Below are 23,780 nucleotides of genomic sequence, written 5' to 3'. Positions count from 1 at the left end.
AAATATTGACTTCACTCAAGGTTTCCCCAAATCAACGCAAATAAACATACAATCTACCTAAAGTCAATGTATGTTAGTAAGGAAGTCTTGGTATGATCCCTAAGACTGATGTGGCGTGTCCTAAACCAGGGCTCCGTAAAGAAAGCTGGCATTCGAAAGCAATGTGCTGCAATGTGATCAAGACCCCAAGACCTAAACTTACCAAATAGTAATGAATTCCAAGAATTTTACATTTATCATTTAAAGAGTTTTTTGAAACTGCATACTTTGCCTATTTTACTGATAACGAGACAATCTAAGAAAAGTCAAGTGTTGTGCAAGGGTAGACAGACTTTCAAGTGGCAAAATACCTGGAATTCAAAGCAAGGTCTTCCAAACTCTGTTCTCAAACTCCTCTAAATATCCACTCTGATACTGAGGGCTTAAAATTGCAAGTAGTACCAAATGTTGCTTTTGAGGGAGATATTAGTTATTTTGTCGATAGTATTCTTATTTCAAAAGGCTTACAGCTACATCTGGCTATACTTTCAAATGAATGATCCATAATTTTTTAAGTCTCCCTGATGGGAAAATTTTCTACTTTTTCTGAATTCTAGTCTGAGAAACAGCAAGGTTGGAAAGTGCAAAAGTAAATAAGAATTTTACAACTGCTGGGGAGATATTTACAACAACAACAACAACAATAGCAAAATTGTTGAATTTAGTAAGAAAGCTCTGGTCAACTCCCATGTTTCTGGTGGTGGTGGCCTTGAAGTTGGCAGTCCACATTCTTGGCGAAGGTCACTGGCACCAAAGGAACCAAAAGAGACGTTCTGAAGAAATTGTAACTGCCTAGTGTATTCCTGATGGTTTAGTCCAAGGGTTTGCCTTGGTCTTATGGACAACATCTTGGTTTTGTGGTTTCTTGGTTCCCAGGGCTGTTCCTGTCTAAATATTTGAACACATAGCTATAGCTAGGCGCAAGGTCTAAGATCAAACAAGAAATAAACAGAATAGCACTGTACAAGCTTTCCCACTAAGAAATCCTTAACACTGCATTCATGTAGTATAGAATAAGATTTTAAAATTACTCAGGATGCAGATAGATCAGCAATTGAAAACAAATTCTAAGACACTCTTAGATTGGGTTTGTATTGCTAAAAAAAAAAAAAAAAAGCAAGTTGGGGAACTAAGGGTTTACTTGGATTACACCTCTGTATCAGCTTTAATCAGTGAAGGAAGTGAGAACAGGAACTCAAATGGGGTAGAAACCTGGAGGCAGGAGCTGATGCAGAGGCCATGGAGGGGATGCTGCTTACTGGTTTACTTCCCATGGCTTGCTCAGCCTGTTTTCTTGCATCCAGAACCATCAGCCCATGAATGATGCCACCCACAATGGGCTGAGCTCTCCTGCATCAATTGCTAATAAAGAAAATGCCCTACATACCACACATACTAACATTTAATGATTAGGTAGAGAAGGAAGCATCTAAAGAAAAGATTCAGGATGACTTGATCATAGCAGAAGGCAAGAGCAGCTAGAAAAAGCCAGGGAGAGGAGTGCAATTTTTCATGGTTTGGCTTTTATTTTTATTTAATTTTGTATTTTTAGTTAAGGTCTCACTTTGTATCCCTCATTGACCCAGAACTTGCCCTGTGACCCAGGATGGCCTTGAACTTGTGATCCTTGGGCTGTATAAATGCTAGTAGCAGCAGCAGTAGTAGTCTAACTCATTATGACTAGTTTTTTTCATCTGTTTTAGTGGAGAATTTTAGCTCTGTACAGATGTAGGAAGTATGGTGAGCCTCCGTGTTTCCATTACTCAATAAAACAAAAAAAATCAGCTCTCTGCTTCTCCCTGTTCCAGAGACAGCCACATCCCCTCGTGCAGTGCCAGCCTTGTCCCTTAGACAAGATGGTGAAGGTCGGTGTGAATGGATTTGGCTGTATTGGGTGCCTGGTTACCAGGGATGCCTTCTGCTCAGGATCTGGCAAAGTGGAGACTGTTGCCATCAACGACCCCTTCATTGACCTCAACTACGAGGTCTACATGTTCCAGTATGACTCTACCCATGGCAAATTCAATGGCAGTCAAGGCTGAAAATGGGAAGTTTGTCATCAATGGGGAGCCCATCACCATCTTCCAGGAGCGAGATCCTGCTAACATCAAATGGGGTGATGCTGGTGCTGAGTATGTTGTGGAGTCTACTGGCATCTTCAGCACCATGGAAAAGGCCAGGGCCCACTTGAAGGGTGAGGCCAAAAGGGTCATCATCTCCACCCTTTCTGCCGATGCCCCCATGTTCGTGATGAGTGTGAACCATGAGAAATATGACAACTTTCTCAAGATTATCAGCAATGCATCCTGCACCACCAACTGCTTAGCACCGCCCCCCCCCCCGCCCCCGGCTAAGATCATCCAGGACAACTTTAGCATTGTGGAAGGGCTCATGACCACAGTTCATGCCATCACTGCTACTTAGAAGAATTTATTTCATATAATCCTAGAGAAAGGAAAAGAATTACTTAGTAGACTATACTCGGATAGCTTAAAGTTTAGTAGCATTGTGGGCCCCTGAGCCCAGTAGAATGTATAAAAGTATGGGGAAAAAAAAAATAGAGGCCAGTGGCTGAGCTGCCCTACCCATGGGGACAGGGCTAGAGCAGGCTGCTTCTAGTCTGCTAGATTGGGAGCTTCTAGTCTGCTGGGGTTGATTCTGAGAATCCTTAGGTTTAAGTGTGGACACGTACATGAGGAGGCTCTGCCCCAGGGTCTTTGCAAAGGTGCACACTGGTCATCGGACGCTCCGTGCAGCTGACCAGAGAGCCTGGCCCTCTGTTAGGAAACCCCTACTCCTAATGCCCAACCCTCCCAAGGCAGCTTCTCCCAGGCCACCCTGAGGAAGTCCTTGAAGTCACCTCGGTCCACTTGGCTACAGGTGGGTTCAGGAGCCAGGTGTAGCTATTCCATGAATGAGTCTGCTCAGACTCCAGCACCCGTGCGATGTGGGAGTGCCACTTCGATCTCTAGTGCTGCTTGCCTTCACATCTGTACTGGGCGTTTTGTTCATTTGTTATTTTTTGACACAGGGTCTCTAGCTCAGTCTGGTCTTAAACTAGCAGCCATCTTATTGCTGCCTCCAATTTCTGGGACTATAAGACACGCATCACACTGCTATTCTTGGCTTTGTGGAGTCTCAGAGAAGTTAACATCCCAAGAAAGACTTCCTCCTCAGGAAGTATAGTGCAAGTATTGTCCTTATGGGCCTGGGGGAACTCTCTCACTCTACCCCCAAGAACAGAGATAAAAGTATGCAGGGAACTTGGGTGGCCTCTGTGCAACTCTTGTGTCCCAGCTCCCCTCTGTGTTCTGATAGGAATCACCATAGGACCACATCACCTTCCCCCACAGAAAGCCAGGAGCTTGGCTTTTGCATGTGAGAAATAGGCATTTTTAAGCACTTGCCTTCCATCAGCATCAGCTCCAACTGGCAATGGGATTGGGAGAGGCCTCTTGGCTTTAGCTTAAGCAAACAGTGATTGACATGTCACTTCATGACCCTAGAGCCCAAACACATCTCCCTTTCCCCAATTTACTCTTCTCACCCCATCTAGAGACTAGAAGTCCCCCTACTCTTTTTGCCCAAGGACCCTCAGTAGTTTTGAAATGGTAGCACCTGGGAATGGGGAGAATTTCCCCTAGCATACCTGAGGGTGAGTGCTTGGAATGGTTGGGTAGAGACAGCCCTGGGGCAGGGAAGATGGTCTCTCCACTGTAGAAAGTAGAGTAGGATCATGGTCAGACAATTTGAGGCATCAAGTGAACTCGTACAAATCGCCCAGGAAGATTTTAAATGCAAAGTAAAGGTGGTAAATGAAGCAGACCCATGAATAATCAAGTCAAAGTGATGTTGCATACAATGCAGAGAAATTAAGAAGGGGGAGGGTTAATGTATTAAACGTGCTATTGAGAAGTTAATTTTATTAAAAGTATTATTACTTAAAAAAAAAAAAAGAAGACTGGAAAGCTGTGGCGTGATGGCCGTGGGGCAGCCCAGAACATCATCCCCACATCCAGTGGTGCTGCCAAGGCTGTGGGCAAGGTCATCCCAGAGCTGAATGGGAAGCTCACTGGCATTGCCTTCCGTGTTCTTACCCCCAGTGTATCTGCTGTGGATCTGACATGCTGCTTGGAGAAGCCTGCCAAGTATGATGGCATCAAGAAGGTGGTGAAGCAGGCAGTTGAGGGCCCACTAAAGGGCATCCTGGGCTACACTGAGGACCAGGTTGTCTCCTGCGACTTCAACAGCAACTCCCACTCTTCCACCTTTGGTACTGGGGCTGGCATTGCTCTCAATGTCAACTTTGTGAAGCTCATTTCCTGGGATGACAATGAATACGGCTACAGCAACAGGGTGGTGGACCTCACAGTCTACATAGCTTCTAAGGAGTAAGGAACTCTGGACCACCACCCCTCCCCCCAACAAGGACACTGAGAGCAAGAGAGAGGCCCTCAGTTGCTAAGGAGTCCCATCTCAGCTTAGCCCCCAACACTGAGCATCTCCCTCACAATTTCATCCCAGACCCCGATAATAATAAGAGGGGCCTAGGGAGTCCTACCTAATCTCTTATATGCCATCAATAAAGTCTCACTGCACCCCCCCAAATTGATACAGAACCAAGTCTCATGTCCTCTATAACTACATATTTGTATTTCTAAAATATAAAGACTACTTTAAAAAGTTATAGCCTCCAATCATTGTATCTAAAACATTAATATTCACATAACACTGTTTAGTATCTAGTTAGTTAATACATTTCCTGAAGCCGTGGAGATAATTCTCAGTTGGTAAAGTACTTCCCCCAAAAGCACACAGACTTGAATTTAATCCCCAAAAACCATATAATACGAAAAATTCCAGACTCATGACGGCACAATCTTGTAATCCCAATGCTGTAGATACGAAACAGGGATCACAAGGGACCACTGACTGACCAGGCTAGTCAGCTTGTACAATCTCCCGATCAATGAGAGACCTTGTGTCAGAAAATAAGATGGATAGCTCCTAAGGAGGAAACCTGAGATTGCTCAAGGCTTCCATGCATATAAACATACACACATGCTCCCACATAAAAAAGCCTTCCTTCACTCACACTCAAAATAAGTTTTTTTTTTTGTTTGTTTTTGACATAGGTTCTCGCTATGTAACTCTTGACTGGCCTAGAACATGCTTTGTAGACCAGACTGGTCTCAAACTCATAGAGAACTGCCTACTTCTGCCTACTAAGTGCTAGATTACGGACATGAGCCACCATGCCTGGCTCAATTTCTTGTTTTATCTCCTGAGATAAAATTTTTTTTTCTAGTAACAGTTCCTACATTTTATATTTTGTGGACTCAGCATCTGTGCTGAAACATAACATCTTCTGTTTCTTCTATTTGCCATGAACTTGGAGTTAAACCTAAAAGTTTGATCAAAGCTAGAGTTGAGTTTTGAAATCAAGCCTCTATCTACATGCAGTATTTTGTATTTCCCACTGTGATACATCAGGCAGCCCATGGGTCTTGGAGGTCTTTGCCTTAGGATACACAGTCTTTGCAGTGCGTTTAAATGTTGTCCTCTTTAAGGAGGCAGATAGTTAAGATCATGCGCCAGTTACATTTCTATTGATTAACTGGTGTGTTTAACCTAAGGCCCTAGGGTATCCTGCATCCCACGATAGTTGTAGGTAAGGCCCAACACATTTGTAGATAACCACATCAGGTCATAATGACACCCCTGACAGATTTTCATACACTACACTACCTTCAAAAGAGCTAAAGAAGTAAGGTGAAAAAACTCCCCATAGTGTTCTGACTTTAGTATAACTGGAAAAGACACATTGAAAATTTGTCAGGGCCTGCATTGCCCCTCCCATAATTCTATGCTTCATGGATGATACTTCCTCCCTCCACTTTGGGGATGGGGGAGGAATTAAATCCTGACCACAGACTTGAAGCAGTATGAACTTACCACAGTGATCTCAATCTGGATGGAACTCTGCATCCTGTGGCCCTGTAGCTGCAGCTGCTGGACCTGAGATGAATGGCCAAGATTGCAGATGGGAATCTTCCTGACAACTGTAGCTTTTAGAATGGAAAGCAAAAACTCCACCTAGTGGATGGTAAAGCAAAGACTGCCTTACAGCTCAACGCCAGCCTTACTACTACTCCCTGAGGGACCATTGCTACCACTCACTCCCGACCTACATCAGTACAACTGCACTGGGCCAGTATTACAGACGGAGCTCAAGACCTGGACTTCTGGCACAGTTATGCTCTGTAGCGTGATGGACTTGTCCCAGTTTGTCTTACTGCCAGCTCTGGCCCCATCTGTGGCTCAGCACTGTGGCATTCGAATCACAATGTGTGTGGATAAACCACCCTTTATAAAAAGCTCCCTAATCAAGTCTGGAAAAACTCACCAGCTGATGATTTAGGCTAAACCTAAGCTCTGATTGCCTTCTAGCATTGCCACGGGTAACTAGAATTTTGGTGCCATCTAGTGATTATAGGCTGAAAAAATAAGCACGCAGGCTTTAATTTCTGAAAACAAACAAAACCAAAACAAGCTAGATTATGAAGAGCAGAACAAATACCTAATCCTTTTAGTGACATTGTACATCAATAAACACCAAGGATGTTTAAGGAACTATGACCTCATCTGACAGTCTAAATAAAATGACAAAAACTGTCCAGATAGTAACCAGTGTTGGTGGATGTTCAGAAGGGTACTGCACTAGCTACTTTTCTGTTGTGTGATTAAAATACAGTGACCAAAACTTGACTCATGGAAGAAGGAATCAGTGCTGGCTTGTGTTTTCAGAGGGGTAAGACTCCACCATAGCAGGGAATCATGGCAGCTGAGGCAGCAGGCTAAGAGCTCACATGCACAGCTGAGAGCAGGGAAAAGAAAGTGCACAGCAAAGAATATGTGTTTAAAAATATGTCCATTTTAGGAAGTTTGTCCACATTTTAAATCACAGTTCCATTAAAATATATTGTGATTCGGCCTTTGTTAAATGAGACGTTTAAAAGCAATTACCTTAATAGCCTGGGTGACTATAGTACTCACTAGATAAATGCTAATAAGTTTTTGGTGCTGAAATGAAAAGTTTAAAGCAAGCTTGAGCTGGAATCCTCATCTTTAAGTTCCTGACTGAGGTATATAGAACTTCTTCGAAGATTCAGAGAAAGGAACTCTATAGAAGTAAAAATAAAAACAAGAATCATGCTTTATACATATTTGATTGTTATCCCTTTAGCAGGCGCTAGGAAAAACACTGAAGGAATTTTCCTTCTGAAAGGAGAGGGGCAAACAACGTGAGTGTGAATATCTAGTTCATGAGTGCTTTCAATGCTGAGCTGGCCAGTGAAAGAGTTAAAATTTCAAGTTGGCCCCACTGACCCTGCTTTGAGGACAAGTATGCTTCAAGGCTAAAAACAAAATAACTTGTTTAAAGAAATGGCCCAAACCCAGACCGGCTAGACTTGATAAGGTCTGGGCTGGCCTTGCAATCCTGAGAAAAACTAGTATGAAGGTCAGTGTGCCCCAAAACAGAGTGGTCTAGAGTTAAATCATATCCAAAAGCAGACAGAGAGTGCCAATTTGAATAAACCAATAAAATTATTATGTGCTTATTGCTAACTGCTTATGTAATTTTCCCTATAAATATGTCCTCCTAATTGAGTTCAGGGTTGATGCCTCTGTCTCCTGTGTGAGATATGTATCGGCCCGGAGCTCCGTCATTAAACTACCTCGTGCTTTTGCAGCAAGAAGGTCTCTCGTGTTTCATTGGGTAACCCTGTGTCCTGAGACTCGAGTGGGGGTCCCCGAAAGGGGGTCGGTCCTACAGCCAGTGCCCTCTGGATGTAAACAGGTATATCACAAATCCAGGCCTTGGCAAACAAGCCATTTCTTCTTCTCTTCTGTTTTCTTCCTACAGACTGGCTTTCTTGACAACTCCAAGATGGAGTTTTATCCTTGCCTTTTTAAGTTGAGGAGTGGAGGGAAGTGGATTGCTCAGATACAAAGAGAGCAGTTCAGACATTTAGACTCACAACAGCTAAGCCGGGCACTTTGGGAGGTCAAGAGGAAACCTGAAGGGCTGGGAGAGAAAACATTTGAATGGCTCTAAGATTTTACCTGCTCTGGTTTTTTCAAGACAGGGTTTCTCTCTGTAGCCCTGACTATTCTGGAATTTGCTCTGTAGTGCATGCTGGCCTCAACTCAGAGATCCTCCTGCCTCTGCCTCCCAGAGTCCTAGATGTACATGTATGTATGTATGTATGTATGTATGTATGTATGTATGTATGTGTATGTTTTATTTTTTTAACTTTTGTATGAGTACAAAGGAACTGATGAGTCCTCCGGGACCCCCAGGAGAGACACAGGATGCCGTGGGTGGCAGGCCCGAGCCCACTCACACAGGCCTAACCCGAGCCAAGAGGCCTCTCTGTGGCTGCCTCGGCCTCATCCAAGGCAGAGAACGCACAGGCCGTCCAGGGGGCGGGAAGCCGCGCGCCGCGGCCGCTGATTGGCTGGCGGGCCCGGTCGCCTGGTGCTATTTGTTGTCCGGCCCCGCGCCCCGGACGCAGTGTGCGTCCCAGCGTCCGCACGTGCAGCCGTTTAAGCGGCGTCGGCGGGCCGGGAGGATCCCAGGGAGCCAGGAGCTGAGAGGTGAGTGGGCTGGTGGCCTTCCTCTTGCTTCCGACCCCGGCCCAGGACGCCCTGACCTGGCCCGGTGGCCTCCCGGGGGCACGCAGGCCCGAGGCTGCTCTCGTGGGCCCGCCTGGGGCTTGAGGTCGGCCCCTAGGGCCTTCCCGCCCCGCCCCGCATCTCCATGCTGAGTGGAGCGGGTGTGAAGACTTGAGGCCTGCCGGGGAGGGAGGCCCAGGGAACCTTCTGCTCAGCGCCTGGGCGGCCATTTCTCAGAAGAAACGGTGTTAGTGGTGAGCGCCCCTCCTCTGGGAAGCTCTGGATCCTTCATCGAAGGAATGGGGCGCCGAGTGAACATTTTCCCCTTCCAGTCTCCCAAGGCCTCAACATCCTGTCTACCATTGAGGGGACGCAACGGGGCACACTTCGTATCTTATCTCAGAAACTACCCGTCCACCTCATCCACAGCTAACCATTTGGGAATCCATTCAGGGAGAACAAACTAGATTTTTGGGCAAATTGGCACCCCTGGGAACGCGGTGATTGCTTGAATGATTGACCTAGCCTGTGAGAGAAAAAACGCTGGCTGTGAAGATCCCCCGTAGGGAAGAAGCTAAGGGCTTTTGGGGAAGATAGTTGAGTAGTTGCAACTGGTGTGGAAGGACCAAAAGATTATTTATAATTTTGTGGTGGTGCTCAACCCCGGTTGTCTAGTGCTTCATTTACTATCTTTGACCTACACCACAGCCCCATACTTGAAAGATAACAATTCTGATGTGTTCGTGGCCAAAAGTACTCTTTCTTCTCTGTTTTTTTTAAAAAGGAAGCTATCATGGGAGATGAAGATTGGGAGGCAGAAATCCTCAAACCTCATGTGTCCTCCTATGTTCCTGTATTTGAGAAGGTAATAAGACTGACAGTATAGAGTTACTAAAAGTTGTGGATTTTTATATCAGTTAGTAAACAGGAAGTTCTGAATTTTTATAGCCTATTTCAGTGTTTATCTGCATGTGATTTTAACTGTTTTATGGGAAATGAGACAGGCAGGCTAAGCTTCAATTGAATAACAAGAAAAAGCTGTAGTACTACCAATGTAATTCAAATCTTAATGATTTAGGGCTTACAGGTGAACACAAGTTTGTACAGTTGTGTTTGAAAACTTGACAGATAACTTGTGTTTAGAAAAAAATTGAAAGTAATGATTTGATTTTGGGTGGTACTTAGAATTATGAAAAGTAATAATACGTGTGAAGCTCAGCGATAATATATTAGACTATAAAATACTAGATTAGATTTTCTGAATGGGGAGTTAAAATTATAACTCAAGAAGGAGCTTTGGGGTTCCCTGTTTTAATAGAATGTACTTTATAAGATACCGTTTTTTTCCGAAGTTTCCTCACATTCCGAATTTCCATTATATGTTTATGTCAGTCCTGATTCTAAGTGATGTTCTTGTGGAAGTGCCTATTTTATACAGACATAAAACACTCAGGTTTTTTTTTTTTAAATTTAATTGGAGTTGATTGATATGAGAGGTTTAAATTCAAATACCTCAAATAATCTGACTGTATAATACTTCTTTGCTTGGAACTTTTTTGAGGTCTGGCACCTTTAATATATGTTATCTTTTAATAGTTTTGTTTGCATCATAAAAATAACATCTTTTGGGAGAAAGACAAATTACCTAAAAGTCTTGCTCTCTCGTTATATTTTTAGTATTTTTTCAAAAAAAAAAAACATAGTTTTAGTGATACTTGTAACAATTTTGACTTTTTAATTTCACTAATTAGGAATGTATTAAAATATTTTTACAGTATTTTGTCAAAAGTGTGTACTTCAATATGTGATTTTCCTTGGGTGATAGCTTTTTATTTTTATATTATCATTTGTATCTACAGTTTGTTTAATTTGGAATTGTTCCTTCTAGTTTTTAATAGATTTATATTATAAAAATTTAACTCACTGATGCAGACTCTGTTCTACTCAGACTTTGTAAAGGATCTGTCTGACTTTTCTTTGATTTTTTTTTTTTTTTTTTGTTACACACTGGAGTGTGTTGTGTATATTTTTTTGCACTGGGTTTCTGAAGTTGAGTGGTAAATTTCCCACCCTGATTCCTTACCTTCCTCCTTTTCTTTCCATTCTCTCCCTCTCCCTCTATTTCTCTTCTCTCCCTCCCTATAATCTCTAAATGCAGGTATTATGGGCATGGGCTATCAAATCAGCAGGTTGTTAGCCTTTTGAAATGTAACTTTTTGGAATCTCTGTACTTTGCAGCAACATAGCCAAGTATCTTGACATTGAGAATATTAAATTGCACCTCATGATTTAATATCATTGTTTGGAGCCAGTTTGTAATAAGTTTCTTATATTTATCGTCAAATTTGACCCTATTGTTGGTTATTACCATTAGTGGCTTGGCTTGTTGACTTGAGTGAACATGATATTGTTCATGGACTGTTGAACTTGCTTGAGTAAAAAGTGCACACAAAGGCTAAGGATAAATACCATTTTTATGGGGGGAAAATCTGGCCTTTTATTCAGGATTTTAAGACACTATTTGATCTCACTGAATTTCCATTTCCATTTTGAATTTAATAGTGTTTTTGATATAGTGTTGTGTGAATGCCATCTTAAACAGTATCTGTGATCGGAATTTTAATGAGAATTCTTTAAGATATAATAATAATATATGCTTATATGCTTAGAAATATTAGGGTAGCATTCTGATAGCTCTTAGTATGTCCCAAATCTAGATTTGGAAGTGAATATTGCCACCTAAGGATAGAATAAAATGTGTGAGTTATGACAAACTGCTTAGTAGTGTAGTTCAGAAGTCACATTTGTACTTTGTTGGCTTATTGAAATGAATGTATCAGATACTCAGTTTGATTGCTGTGAACTGGTGTTTTTTGTTAACTGGGAGAAATTCTAAATGCTAATCATTTCTGTGTAAGGCCTGTTTGTCTTTTTGGTACATTTTAGGATGAAAAAAGCTTCTGAAATTAAGTGAGAACAAGTTGAATTAATCTCTCCATAAATTTAATTTTATGATGCAGTAGTAGCAGTAACAGTTGATGAGATAAGAAAACAGTAGATGGCACCTCAGAGTTAACAGAATGCAGGAAAATGGAAATATATTCATCCAAAGTTATTTGTAGATACAGAGAGAATTTTTGTGGGTTAAATATTTGAAGTTGCCATATTGATGTGTTTGAGTGGCTTAAGACTACAAATGATTTGTAGCTAGGTGTTCTAAAAGTAAATAAGTAACATGACCTGTGATTTAACATATTTTTACTTAATCCTGTGTGCTATAAATAGTGTTGGACATAATAGAATACTTTCTATCAAAGACATTGTATTCTAGGAGACAGAATGAGCACATTTGAGAACCCACTAACTGCATGATAAGGAGAACCATAAAAATAGAGAAGCATGAGTCTGTTATGTTGAGGTGGTTCTGACTGGTGAACTGAAGCATTGAAGCAGTCTCAGCGGGACATCAGGATCAAAGATCCCAGGAGGGCACAAATAACATTAGGGCATTAGGAAGGCAGGTATATTAGTTTGAAATAGCTGCTGTAACAAATCATCATACACTGGGCAATGTAAAACAATGTAAGTTTTCTTGTCATTATCCTCGAAGCCAGAAGTTAAGAGATGAGGGTATCTGCACGTCTGTCCTTCCTTTGGAGCTTCTTAGAGAATCTTTGCAGCTTTTAGTATCTGTTGCATGTAGACAATCATTGGTTTGTCTGTGTCCCCTCCAACCGCTGCCACCTCTGTGTATGTGTCCCCTCGTGTGTGTGTGTGTGTGTGTGTGTGTGTGTGTGTGTGTGTGTTCTCCCACTACTTCTTTCTTAATGACACCAGGATGACAAATTAAGTTTTTTAATAATCTGGATAATCTAGGATAATTCTATGTCAGAATTTTTAATTATATTTGTTATGATCCTCTTTCAAATAATTAATTCCAAGGGTTAACAGCATATATGGAACAGAGACTCACTGCTAGGTAGGAAGCTGTTGGCAATTGATGGCTCTTAGGGGAGGGAGAGTCTTTTATTTCCCTAGGGATGCAGCCCCTGAGAGACTACTTGTCATGCTGGCTACGCTCAGTAAGTAGACTTAGTGTTATAAATGCTCAGGAGATTTGTAAAAGTCACACAAGGTCGGGAGGGAAAAGCAGTAGTGGTGTGAGGATAGAGCAGGAATTGAAGGGCAGGGGATGGGGACGGGATTTGATCAATTCACATTATATGCATACATGAAATTCTCAAGCAATAACAACATCAAAAAAGCACTACAAATTCCAGAAGGGATGTATGAGAAAAGAATACAGTTTTAAAAAACAGTTTAGATCAGAGGTGAGTAGAAGCTGAACTGGGCATAGCTTGAAGGAAACTAGGGAGGCAGCAGCTGTGGATAATGTTCTAAGTAAGGCAGAGAGATGGGCAACCGCCGGAGAGACTAGGGAAGCAAAGTAAACTAATGAGAAGGGTTAAAGCATTTTCCTTTAAAATATATTAAAAAATCAAACTTAAAACATGGATGGATTAGAATAGTACAATGGATATCCTAAATCTGCAGTCATTTTTACCTATTGTAAACATGTACCTATTTTCATAGATTGTCTTGGAATTTGTAAGTTAAACATATGTGAATATTAAGTTTCATAGCTTGAGGCATCATTAATAAAATGTTCAGTTTTCTAGTGCAGGAATGTACCATTACCATTTATTATTTATTTGTTTAGACACATTGAACCAGTAGGATTTTTACTCTGTTTCACTGCTAGTATCCTGTCTATTGATAGGGCTGGTTGGATCATTCTTGTTTTGGTATCTGGTAGCAATAAATTTGGGCTGTTTTATTATAGCAGTTTTCCAGGGAATTTTAGTGACACTGTTGTGTTTTTGCTCTTATTAAGAACTTTGGAAAATAATTGGATGGTTTCTGAGCTACATAAAAGTTTTTAAAGTTGCTTAGTGTCTTTTGTGAGAGAAATTTTAGAAAAGTTTTAGCTGAGGTTAACCACCATGGGAGCACTCTTTCCAGCTCAGCACTTAATTAAAGGAACTTACTTACCTGAAGGAAGACTGTGACTGTGTAATGTAGTATTTGTCTGTAATATCTATATAAGTTTAGGTTATTTCATTTTTAAACTATTTGTTTTCTTTTCATATACATGAATTTCAGAGCTATAGTCTGAAAGTTTTTATTAAGAGGAAGTTTACACAAGAAATAAAGGAGTGGATTAATGAGGGGAGGACATTATAGGTGCTAGAAGTGAGAAAAATTACTCACATTGTCATAACAGAAACTGAGAAAAACTGGAAAGTTCCAAAGTTAACTTAGTATTTAGTTACTGATTTTGTAACAAAAATGGAATCTTTGAAGTATGTTGGCTAGTATAGTCCTGCCACAGTAATATACATGCATCGATAGTAGTTTGTTTTTAAGACTAGAAACAGGAACAGTGAGTCTTTGAGATCATTGAAGACAATCTTTAACTACTGCTCCCTCAAGTTTAATTGAAATTAACTATGAATATTCTGACCCAGTAGCTGGTTATTCACCACATCATTGGATTTGAAAAACAGCCCCAAAATCCATATAGTTTTCAGTGCATAACTGAGTATTCTTTAAAGTTGGGTTCAGGATGGAAGCTGAGAAAACTCACTTCAGAGACAGAATCTTAAAATGAAAGCTTTATTTTCTGTGTGTGCAGGGAGGCCGTTAGTTCAGGATCTGAACTGTGTTCCTGAAGGGAGATTGCACATTTCTACATGATGGGAACACAAAGTAAAGGGATCAGGGTAGGCTGTTACATAGACCAATCATATTTTGATACAAGTGTTAAGCAAGGAAGTTAACCTTGGTGACTGGGTCTTTATTCAGGCCACCTGGTTTCAGGGTCCTTGATTCCGCTTTTGCAGCCAGGTCCTCTCCTGGACTCTGGCCTGGAAGTTTAGAATGATATGGAACAAAGGAGTGGGCAAGCTGCACACTTACAGTGTGTGCTCCTCAGTTAGCTGACAGGAGAGCAGCATCTTCCCCTCACATCCTTTCCTGGTGAACAGACAAATAAGCATCTAAAGACGCAAGATAGGAGTTGAGTTCTGGGGCCTGGGAACATGAACTCAGTTTTGATCCTTCCAGCACGATGGAATTCAGGAAACTGTCCCCTAACAAGTGCAAACATATTAACTTACTTTGGTTAAATTATTTACAATGGTAGTACTTTAGAAAACATTTTGAAATAGTTGTCCTATGTAGCTGGCCTCAGTCTCATCGTCTTCCTGAGTGTTAGTCATTCCTTGTCACAGTGAACATTTTTAACATAAGTGTCTTTACTCTGAGCCTCTCTTCTGATAATTTTGTCCCGTGTTCTACTTACTCTGTAGCATTGGTAAGTGTACTGTGAAACACTGAGCTCTGCAAACACTATTGTATATTGTCTTTGCTTTATTTACTTAATAACAGGTTACACTTGTCAGTATGAGTCAGCAAACATTTTATGTAAAGTACTAGTCTTCGAATGATTTAGATTTTGTAAGTTTTAGTCTCAGCCACAGCTTAGCTGTTACATCTGTTGATATATTCATATATTAATGAATTGCTATATTATAAAATTGTTTATAGAAATGGGTGGCCTACCAGATTTGTCCTGTGGCTGTATTTTATTAATTTTAAGTGATAAATTTATGTTACATGTACAAATTAGGTTACTACATGTTGGAATAACTAATGAGGATGCATCTGTTGACCTAGAAACCCTCACTGTTCACTGTTGTTTTGCATGCAGTTTCACAATAATCTCTCTTATGAACTCATACAGTAGTCTCTTTGTCTGCAGTTTTGATTTCCATGGTTTCAGTTACAAGTTGCCAACTGTGGTATAAAAATATTAAGTGGGAAATTTCAGAAGTAAATAGATGATGTTTTAAATATTTTTTCATGTCATTCTGGGTGGCATGTTAAAACCTGTTATCTCCCTTTGTCTTGCCCAGAAAGCAAGTCATCCATCTGTCTAGTGTATCTGTGTATACACTAGCTGTCTGACATTATAGGCTTGTGGCCCACAGTCACCTAGATGAGTTGATTCTCCTGATGTATTGTCAGAAGGTCACTATTAGCTTGATTTTACAATGTTTCTGCCATCCACCTGGCTTCAGCTCATGTAAACAGCATTAGATACTGTCATACAGAGGAATAAAGGTCAGTAAGGTCTTAACACTATAGTGCCATAATTGTATTTATTATTCTCTTATTGTACCAAAATCATAAACCCTACAATAGGTATATCATATATTTTATGTGTATTAGAGATGGGGAGGAAGGAGTGAGGCAGAGGGAGAGAGAGAGAGAGAGAGAGAGAGAGAGAGAGAGAGAGAGAACACAACTATATGAATGATTATATGCTAATGATTTCAAGCACCGAGGGTCTTAGATTCTCATGAAAAGGAAGGGATTCTGTAAGTTTCTGTTTGTGAAATAGATGACATGTTTTTATTATTCAGAGTAGCAAACCTGGCATGCTTTCTTACAGGATAAATATTCTTCTGGAGCAAATGGAGACACTTTTAACAGGACTTCAGCTTCATCATCAGGTATGTGTTAAGGCAAGATGGCTTTTCTTTTTAGGTTAAGAGTTTTATATAATACTTAAGTAGACTATAGACACAGTGTGCTTTTAAATTTCTGATGAGGATTCATTCTAATTTGGATATTTTAGAATAGGGTAACTTGTAGTTAAAGAAGAAACAATGTTATACACTGTATTATTTAATTTAGTGAGTTGCTGCAAAACCTCTCCAACCTAAAGGTTATATATTTGGCTTCAGGTTGCTAAAGCATTGTCAGGTCTCCTTTTCCAAGGAAACAGGATAGATGCTGAGATTATTAAAGCAGGTTCCAATCATGATGACTGCCCCCAAACAATGGACGAAGCCAGACATGTCATACCATTAAGAAGATGAATTTTTTTTTGCACCAGAAAACTAATTTACTGAGGTTTCCAAGAGAATGAGAGATAAATTCAAAATAAAGTTTCAGCCTATTCTGCTCCTAACTCCCTTCTCTCTACAATTTTTCATTTGGGCTACCCCACCCTGCATATGTACTACCTATACTCTATAGAATTAATGTATATGCTAACATGGTAGGAGAGGTAGGAGTTGGGCTAAGAAATTAAACAATGGCAGTATTTTGTTTTGTTGAAGCCTGAAACAGGCTCAAATGTGATTGCTACTGTGCAGTGAAAGATTTTTTTATTTTGGTAAAATGTACATAATAATGACCATCTTCACTTCATTAATATTTTTATTACTGTGTGCATAAGGTGTGTGTATGCTGTGTGCATATGCTGTGGCATTTTTGTGAAGTTGGGTCTACTATCTACCCTGAGACTTTTTTCTCATCTTTGCAAACTGAAATTCTGTTCCTATTAAAATAATAGCTCTTGGCGCCTCCTGTTCTCAGCCCCTGGCAACCAGACTACTGTACTTCCAGTGAGTTAAGTTGCTGTCTATGCATTTGAAAAACTGCTCATTTTAAGGAAGTCATATGCAAGGCCTGTGGGCACATTCAGTTTATAATTTCTCCCACTAAAATTAGAGAATGAGGTTAAAGCATAGTTAATGGAACTGAACCTGGCTTAAGAAAACAAAACCAAACAAATAAAATACCAACTGCCCAGGTAACTTGTAGACTGTGAGGGGAGTTTGAGACTCAGCTGACATGGTTAAAGCAAATGTAATGTCTGTGGCTGTTTACAGGTCAGGGTAAATCCTCTGACAAAAGTTCATAGAAACCTTTGCTATTGTCAAGGAGAACTTCTTTCATAAAAATGGAAATGCATTGCTTCAGTATATAACCAGAGTCTCAAGAGCCTGCCTGAAACTAGTACAAAGCTCATTTTGCTTCTTCCATATGAATGCTAAAGCCTTTTAAACATAAAAAACGACAAGTGTGTAAAAGTGTACTTCTTGAAAATGTAACCAGCAGAAACCTGGTGCTTTGAAGTATCAATAAAAGATAATTTCAGTAATGGAATGAAGTAGGCCAGACATGTCATACCATTAAGAGCATGAATTTTTTTGGCACCAGAAAATTACTTTCAAAAAACTAATTTGAGTATTAGACTTACTGTGTGTGTTTTGGGTGGGGGCATGCATGCTGCAGCACAGGAGTGGAGAGGAGGGGCAGCTTACAGAAGTCAGGTTCCACTATGTGGTTCTGGAACTGACACTTAGGTTGTCAGGCTTGGTGCAAGTACCATTACTAACCCATTGTGTTGGTCCTATTTTATGATTGTAAATGTAGCTTTTGGACCTAGAAAGTTATTTTCTTACTGCGGCATATCTAGTCAAGTCAATGTAAACCAAAACGGATACCTACATAATTGTCAAAAATTTAAAAAACTAAGAAGGAACTAAATTATCACAAAATTACTCAAAATCTTGGCCTCTGGGTTTTGCCATCCACTGACAATGACTGATTCTTTTTTAGATTTCTCTCTAATTCTGACATAATTGTATCAAATTCCATTTGTATTTTATGGATGCATATTTACATATTTTTGTTGTTGTGGAGACAGACTTGTTTGTCTTTGCCTATTTGTCCTTACTTTCTATAGCTTTTCATTCCGTTAAAGTTATACTTGATCTGATTTCATTTTCCCAGAAAGGGAATCCTATTATGGTGTCTCTTGCTTTTAATTATTGTGTCCTGGTTAGTTTTTATCATTAACTTGACACAACCTAGAGTCACTTAGAATAGAGATCCTCCACTGAAGAATTACGTTGATCACACTGTCTGGAACCATGTTTGTGGCATTTTCTTTATTGCTAGTTGGTACAGGAGGGCCCAGCACATGGTGGCTGGAACCATCTCTAGGCTGATGGACAGGTCTTTGTAGAAGATATTAGAACATAGGATATTGTTCTAAAGAGCTACTTACAAACACAACTCATTTTTTAGTTAGGCTCTTTGTTATCAATTTTCTTCTTAACTAGAGATGGAACCTAGGGCCCCATGCATCCTAAGCAAGATATGATACCACAGAGATATATTCCTAGCCTTGTTTTAACTCTGAGATTTAATTTTGTTTTGAGAATTTATCTCTCTCAATACCTAGCTGGCCTTGAACTTATGTTGTAGCTCAGACTGTTCATGGTTTTGTCACTCTTCTACAACTCAGCCTCTCAAGTAGCTTGGATTTGACACTTTTGTTGTTGGTAAATACAATTTCTCTGTTATATGTGTGGCACATTGAAAAGGCTTTAAATTTGTATATTTGGATACATATTTTTATTTGACTTGGTTTGAAATGTTATTTATTGGCTTTAGAAATGGAAGATGGACCTTCTGGAAGAGATCATTTCATGAGAAGTGGATTTCCTTCTGGAAGAAATTTAGGAAACAGAGGTAAGTGCCATCTTTCTTTAAACATCTGAACTGTTGAATAATGGCATAGATGCTAAGTCTTCTATAACTCAGTGGATGGTAGGTACTGTTGGTATAATGAGTTAATTTTTTTGTGTTTTTTGATTTTTTTTTTTTTTTTGAGACGGTTTCTTGGTGTAGTTCTGGCTGTCCTATAACTTGCTCTGTAGAACTAATCTGGCCTTGAATTCCCAGAGATTCACCTGACTCTGCCTCCTGAATGCTGGGATTAAAGGCATGTACCACCACTGCCTGGCAAGTTAATTTTTATTTAATGTCAGGGGCGTTGGGAGTGTGGAGCAGAGAAACAGACAGACATGCCCAGGTAGCTTTAAACTCTATATAATAAAACTCATGCTGACCTTGAACACAGGATGGTACAGTATAGACAAGTATTGAACTTGTGGTCCTCCTTCCACGGCCTCCTAAGTGATGTCATTGGAGGCCTGTGCCAGGTATTCCCAAGTACTTTGTGTTGTTTACTTCCCTGGTCTTATAAGACATAGTTACGTGGACTAGAGAGATAGGTTGGTCCTGCAGATCAGCTGCTGCTTAATTTCAAATTGTTTCTAGGAATTGATATGATAACAATGTTATAAAACCTTTGGAAGTTAGGGCCTTGTTGAGTGTTTACCTTCCTTTGTTAACAACAAGCAGTATGGGAGATACTTCTGTTAGCTCATAAGTAGTAAGTTTAACAAGTTATTTACTTATTTTTGAGACAGTGTCTCTTGTAGCTCAGCCTGGCCTCAAATCTGCTGTATAGCTGAGGCTGGCCTTAAAATTCCTGTCTTTCTGCCTCTAACTCCAGAATATTGGGTTTTAAAATTATATTTTAAGCTGTCAAAACTTGTCATGTGTATTGTAATTCCGGCTCTTGGTAGGAGGATTTTGAGTTTAAGGCCATCCAAGGCTGGATGTAAAATTCTGTCTAAACAAACACACAAACTAACAGAAAACTACAAACAATTGGGTTTAGTAGTTACAGAGCAAAATACTTTCATTTCCCCAAAGTGCTGAAAACATTTTATACTATGTTTTACTATACAGCAATAACATGGTACTCACATTTTGTGCTAACTTAAACCTTTATGAGCTTTTTTTCTTTCAAGAGATAGCATAGCTAGGACTGTTTGGTAATTTAAAATATCTAACACTCATTTTTTTCTCTTTGAGCTTCTTTTAATATATATGCATGTTTTTAACCTTTTACTCTTTGTAAGTTTCACACCATTCACCCCAATCTCATTCATCTCTTCATTCCTTCACATCTGCTCTCTATCTTTCCAACCTCCCCCTCCAAGAGAATAGAAAACAAAAATAAAAGCATATAGAAAGCATCTCATTGTGGAAGCTGTAGTGTATCACACTGTTTCTCACACATCTTTTGCCCACACATCTTTACTTACAAGTATTCATTGCAATAAGTCATTGGTCTGGTTTTGAGGCCTCTGGCTTTTGTGACACCATCAATATTAGCTCCTTACCAGGACTCTTGGGTATGCTTTTGTAGCCTTGTGTCATGAGATTGCTGCAGCTTTGGATCAGCAGGACCAGGGTTTCACATGCTCCAGCAGTTAATAGATGAGATTTTGAGGGTGGGCCCTGAATCTGGACCTGGGTGGTAGCTAAGTTGGTCATTCTGCCAGCTCTCATATGCACCACCAGGGGGAGCTCTTCAGCATTGCCCTGGCTAGCTCACTCAGTGCTGCAGCTGGAAAGGGCTGGACCAGCTTTCCCACTCTCACACCCTCCGGGTGGCTCACTTGTACCTTCACCATCAGGGCCAGCTCTACTGTGTTGCCCAGGTGGGTTCGGGGCTGGCTCTTGCTAGTGCTGCAGCCAGTGAGGGCAGGATGGGCCAAGCCCCCTGCTCAAAGTCTCTGGACTTCCGCAAGTGTTGAGGGGAGAGCATCTCTGTTGCCCTTGTCCACACCACCTCACAGCAGGCATGTAGCAGGGCCAGCTTTACTGTGCTACTTGGGTGAAGTTAACACTCATTCTTACATTTATCTTTTGAAAAACTTTATTGACTTTTTCTATTGCTATCATAATTAAGGTATCTCATTTGACATTTGGAAAACCTAATTCTTATTAATATATAAACACAAATTTGAATTTTATATTTGAGTATTTCACTACTAATTGTTAGCATGATTTTCAAATATTAATGTACATTTTGTTTTAAAATGCTTATATATCAATATACATTGCTGATTTAGATCATATAATTGATGGTTTTTATTTTATTTTGTTTTGTTTTCCCATTTTAAAGAGTTTTACTTTATAGTTCTTATCTGCCTTGGACTTGCTACATAAACGAATTAGCTTTAAACTTGAGTGATCTTCTTGCCTCTGTCTCATAAGTGCTAGGATTTTACGAATGTGCACCACACTTAACCATGTGAGTGAGATAAAAGGTTCAAAGGTTGGTTTTGCTAGCTCCTACTGTCAGTAGAAATATTTAATACCTTAGTATTATATTTAGGAGAGAATTAATAGTGTAATTACATTTTCAAACCTTAAATTTTTGATGAAATCTTCTAAATAATAATAGGAGACTATGCTTTCTTCTTCTAGTGCTGGGATTAAAGGCATGTAATGATGTGCCTGGCCTCAATGGCACTTTTTCAAAGAGAAAAGGGCCAAACATAACAGATTTTGTCACAAGTTATTTTTTTATATCTAGGTTGAAATTCCTGCTGGTGTTTTAAAAGCAGAACTCTGAGCTAAACGTGGTAGTGCACAGCTATTCCAAGCCCTATGAAAGCTTGGCAGCATGCGGGTTCAGAACCAGTCCAGAGCTGCATAGTACGATCTGTCTTAGACAAAGTCAAAAAATCCCTCTTGGTTGAATGCTTATAACTTTAACAATTATCTTGGTACTGTATATAACCTCCTGAGTTTTTTTCCTTATGGCTGACCTGGAATTTTACATAGTTTAATCTTGGCAGTGTTTTTTGAACTTGTATAGTTCTATATGTGTTAATGTACTTTGTTTTAATTCTTAGAATTAAAATATTATATTGATAGTGTTTTACATCCTTCAAATGGTGGTTGAGTATCTTTAGGTTCTTTAATTACATATAGCTCTTAAGATATGATAAAAAATATAGGCTTTTAGGAATTTTAAAGTTTTTTTTCAACACCTCTAAACTGGAATGTTAGGGAGAGAGGTAAGACAGTTTGTAAAGATCACAGAGAATGCTTTTTTCATCATTGTAGTTCATAGTGACAGTGCATGCTGTTTGAATGTCATCATTTTTGGCTATTTTTATACATTAATTTTACAACAACAGCTAGATAGATTTTGTCCTCTCGTAGATAATAGCTCCTTTCTGGAAAATAACAGAAATCGTTTTTTTATGTATGTTGTACCCAAAACTGGGCTTGAAAGTAAATGTGCCCCACCTGCCTTTAACCCAGGCAGCCAGAATGTTAAGTAGAAGGCTCCCTGGCTGCCCCTTGACTGACCTGCCTACTGGAATCTTCCTATGAGGTTCTAGAAAGAATTGCTTTTATTTTTTAAGAACCAGATATAACCAACTATTCTTTTTTCCTGATCTTAAGATTCTCTTCCTTCCTTTCTTCCTTCCTTTTTTTCTCTCTTTATTTCTTTTTTGAGATGAGGTTCTTGTAGTGTTGCCCAAGTTGGTCCCAATCTCTTGAACTCAAGGGATTTTCCTACCTCAGCCTCCTGTGTAGCTGGTTTTTCCTACCAAGCCTAGATGGTTCTTAACTTAGTGGTTGAGAACATATGTACCATTACTAAGAAGAGGTCAGAGGGTGGTATTCTGTTGGGAGTGTGGAAGGCCTATACTTGATTAAGAGTCTTAGAGAAGACTTCACAGAGGAATTGGTCTTCTGAAGAATGAAAAGTTCAATAGGAAAAATAGGAAAGCAGGGATACCATGCCAAAAGGAACAGCATTTAGAAAAAAGAAGAGACTACATGTTCACAATATGAACATAGAGTTATTTAGTGTGCTGGCAGTTGGCTCATTCGCAAAACGTGTCTGATACCCTGAGTTCAGTCCCCCAATTCCAGACTGGAAGAAGAATATAAACTGAAAGCTGTTTTCTGTCCTTTGCATGTGTGCCAAGACATGCATAAGTCTGCACTCACATACATCCCACACACACACTACTACCACCACCACCACCATATAGTACACCCCTAATCTTAGCACAGAGAAGCAAAAGTTCGAGGCCAGCCTGGTTTACTTAGTGAATTCAAGGCCAGCCAGCGCTCCGTGGTGGGACTATCAAAAAGAAAATAAGAGTAGGGTGCTGGCAAGGTAGTTCACAGATAAGGGTGCTTTCTGCTGAACCCATCAAAAAGAAAATAAGAGTAGGGTGCTGGCAAGGTAGTTCACAGATAAGGGTGCTTTCTGCTGAGCCCAACAACCTGGGCTTGGTTCATATTGGAAGAGTAGAGTTCACCCTTTGATCTTCAAATGCATGCTCACATAGAAATGAGTATAAAAATGTTTTAAAGGTAGGACTCTTGGGAGTGATACAGGTATTAGAAAAGTAAATGATAGAACAATAAAAATACTGAGTATAATACAAATTTTCCAATATCATGTGGGCTGAATATAAAGCTCTGGTCTGTTGAGGCAAGGAGAATTTAGTACAGAGTGAATTCCT

At 39.9% G+C, this 23,780-nt stretch overlaps 1 protein-coding gene and 1 pseudogene across 3 annotated transcripts in view; both read left to right on the top strand.

The window, feature by feature from the left end:
- The first annotated feature begins 727 nt into the window (after nucleotides 1-727).
- LOC308433646 (glyceraldehyde-3-phosphate dehydrogenase-like) lies at nucleotides 728-4,434 on the top strand (annotated as a pseudogene). Its single transcript has 3 exons — nucleotides 728-823; nucleotides 1,848-2,467; nucleotides 3,997-4,434. The product of its transcript is annotated as a glyceraldehyde-3-phosphate dehydrogenase-like (transcript).
- A 5,077-nt stretch (nucleotides 4,435-9,511) lies between these two features.
- DDX4 (DEAD-box helicase 4) overlaps nucleotides 9,512-23,780 on the top strand; it is a gene marked incomplete at both ends in the record, with an annotated part of 51,664 nt that continues 37,395 nt past the window's right edge. The window contains 3 exons of one of the 2 annotated variants that reach the window (XM_080933826.1): nucleotides 9,512-9,583; nucleotides 16,235-16,295; nucleotides 19,036-19,113. In XM_080933826.1, the coding sequence (XP_080789952.1) occupies nucleotides 9,512-9,583; nucleotides 16,235-16,295; nucleotides 19,036-19,113 (211 nt within the window). The remainder of the gene's footprint in view (nucleotides 9,584-16,234; nucleotides 16,296-19,035; nucleotides 19,114-23,780) is intronic. The other variant, XM_080933827.1, reaches the window with a different exon arrangement.

This window comes from Micromys minutus (assembly GCF_963924665.1).
Source record: "Micromys minutus genome assembly, chromosome: 20".
Classification (NCBI taxonomy): domain Eukaryota; kingdom Metazoa; phylum Chordata; class Mammalia; order Rodentia; family Muridae; genus Micromys; species Micromys minutus.
This window is presented reverse-complemented; position numbering and strand designations above follow the sequence as displayed.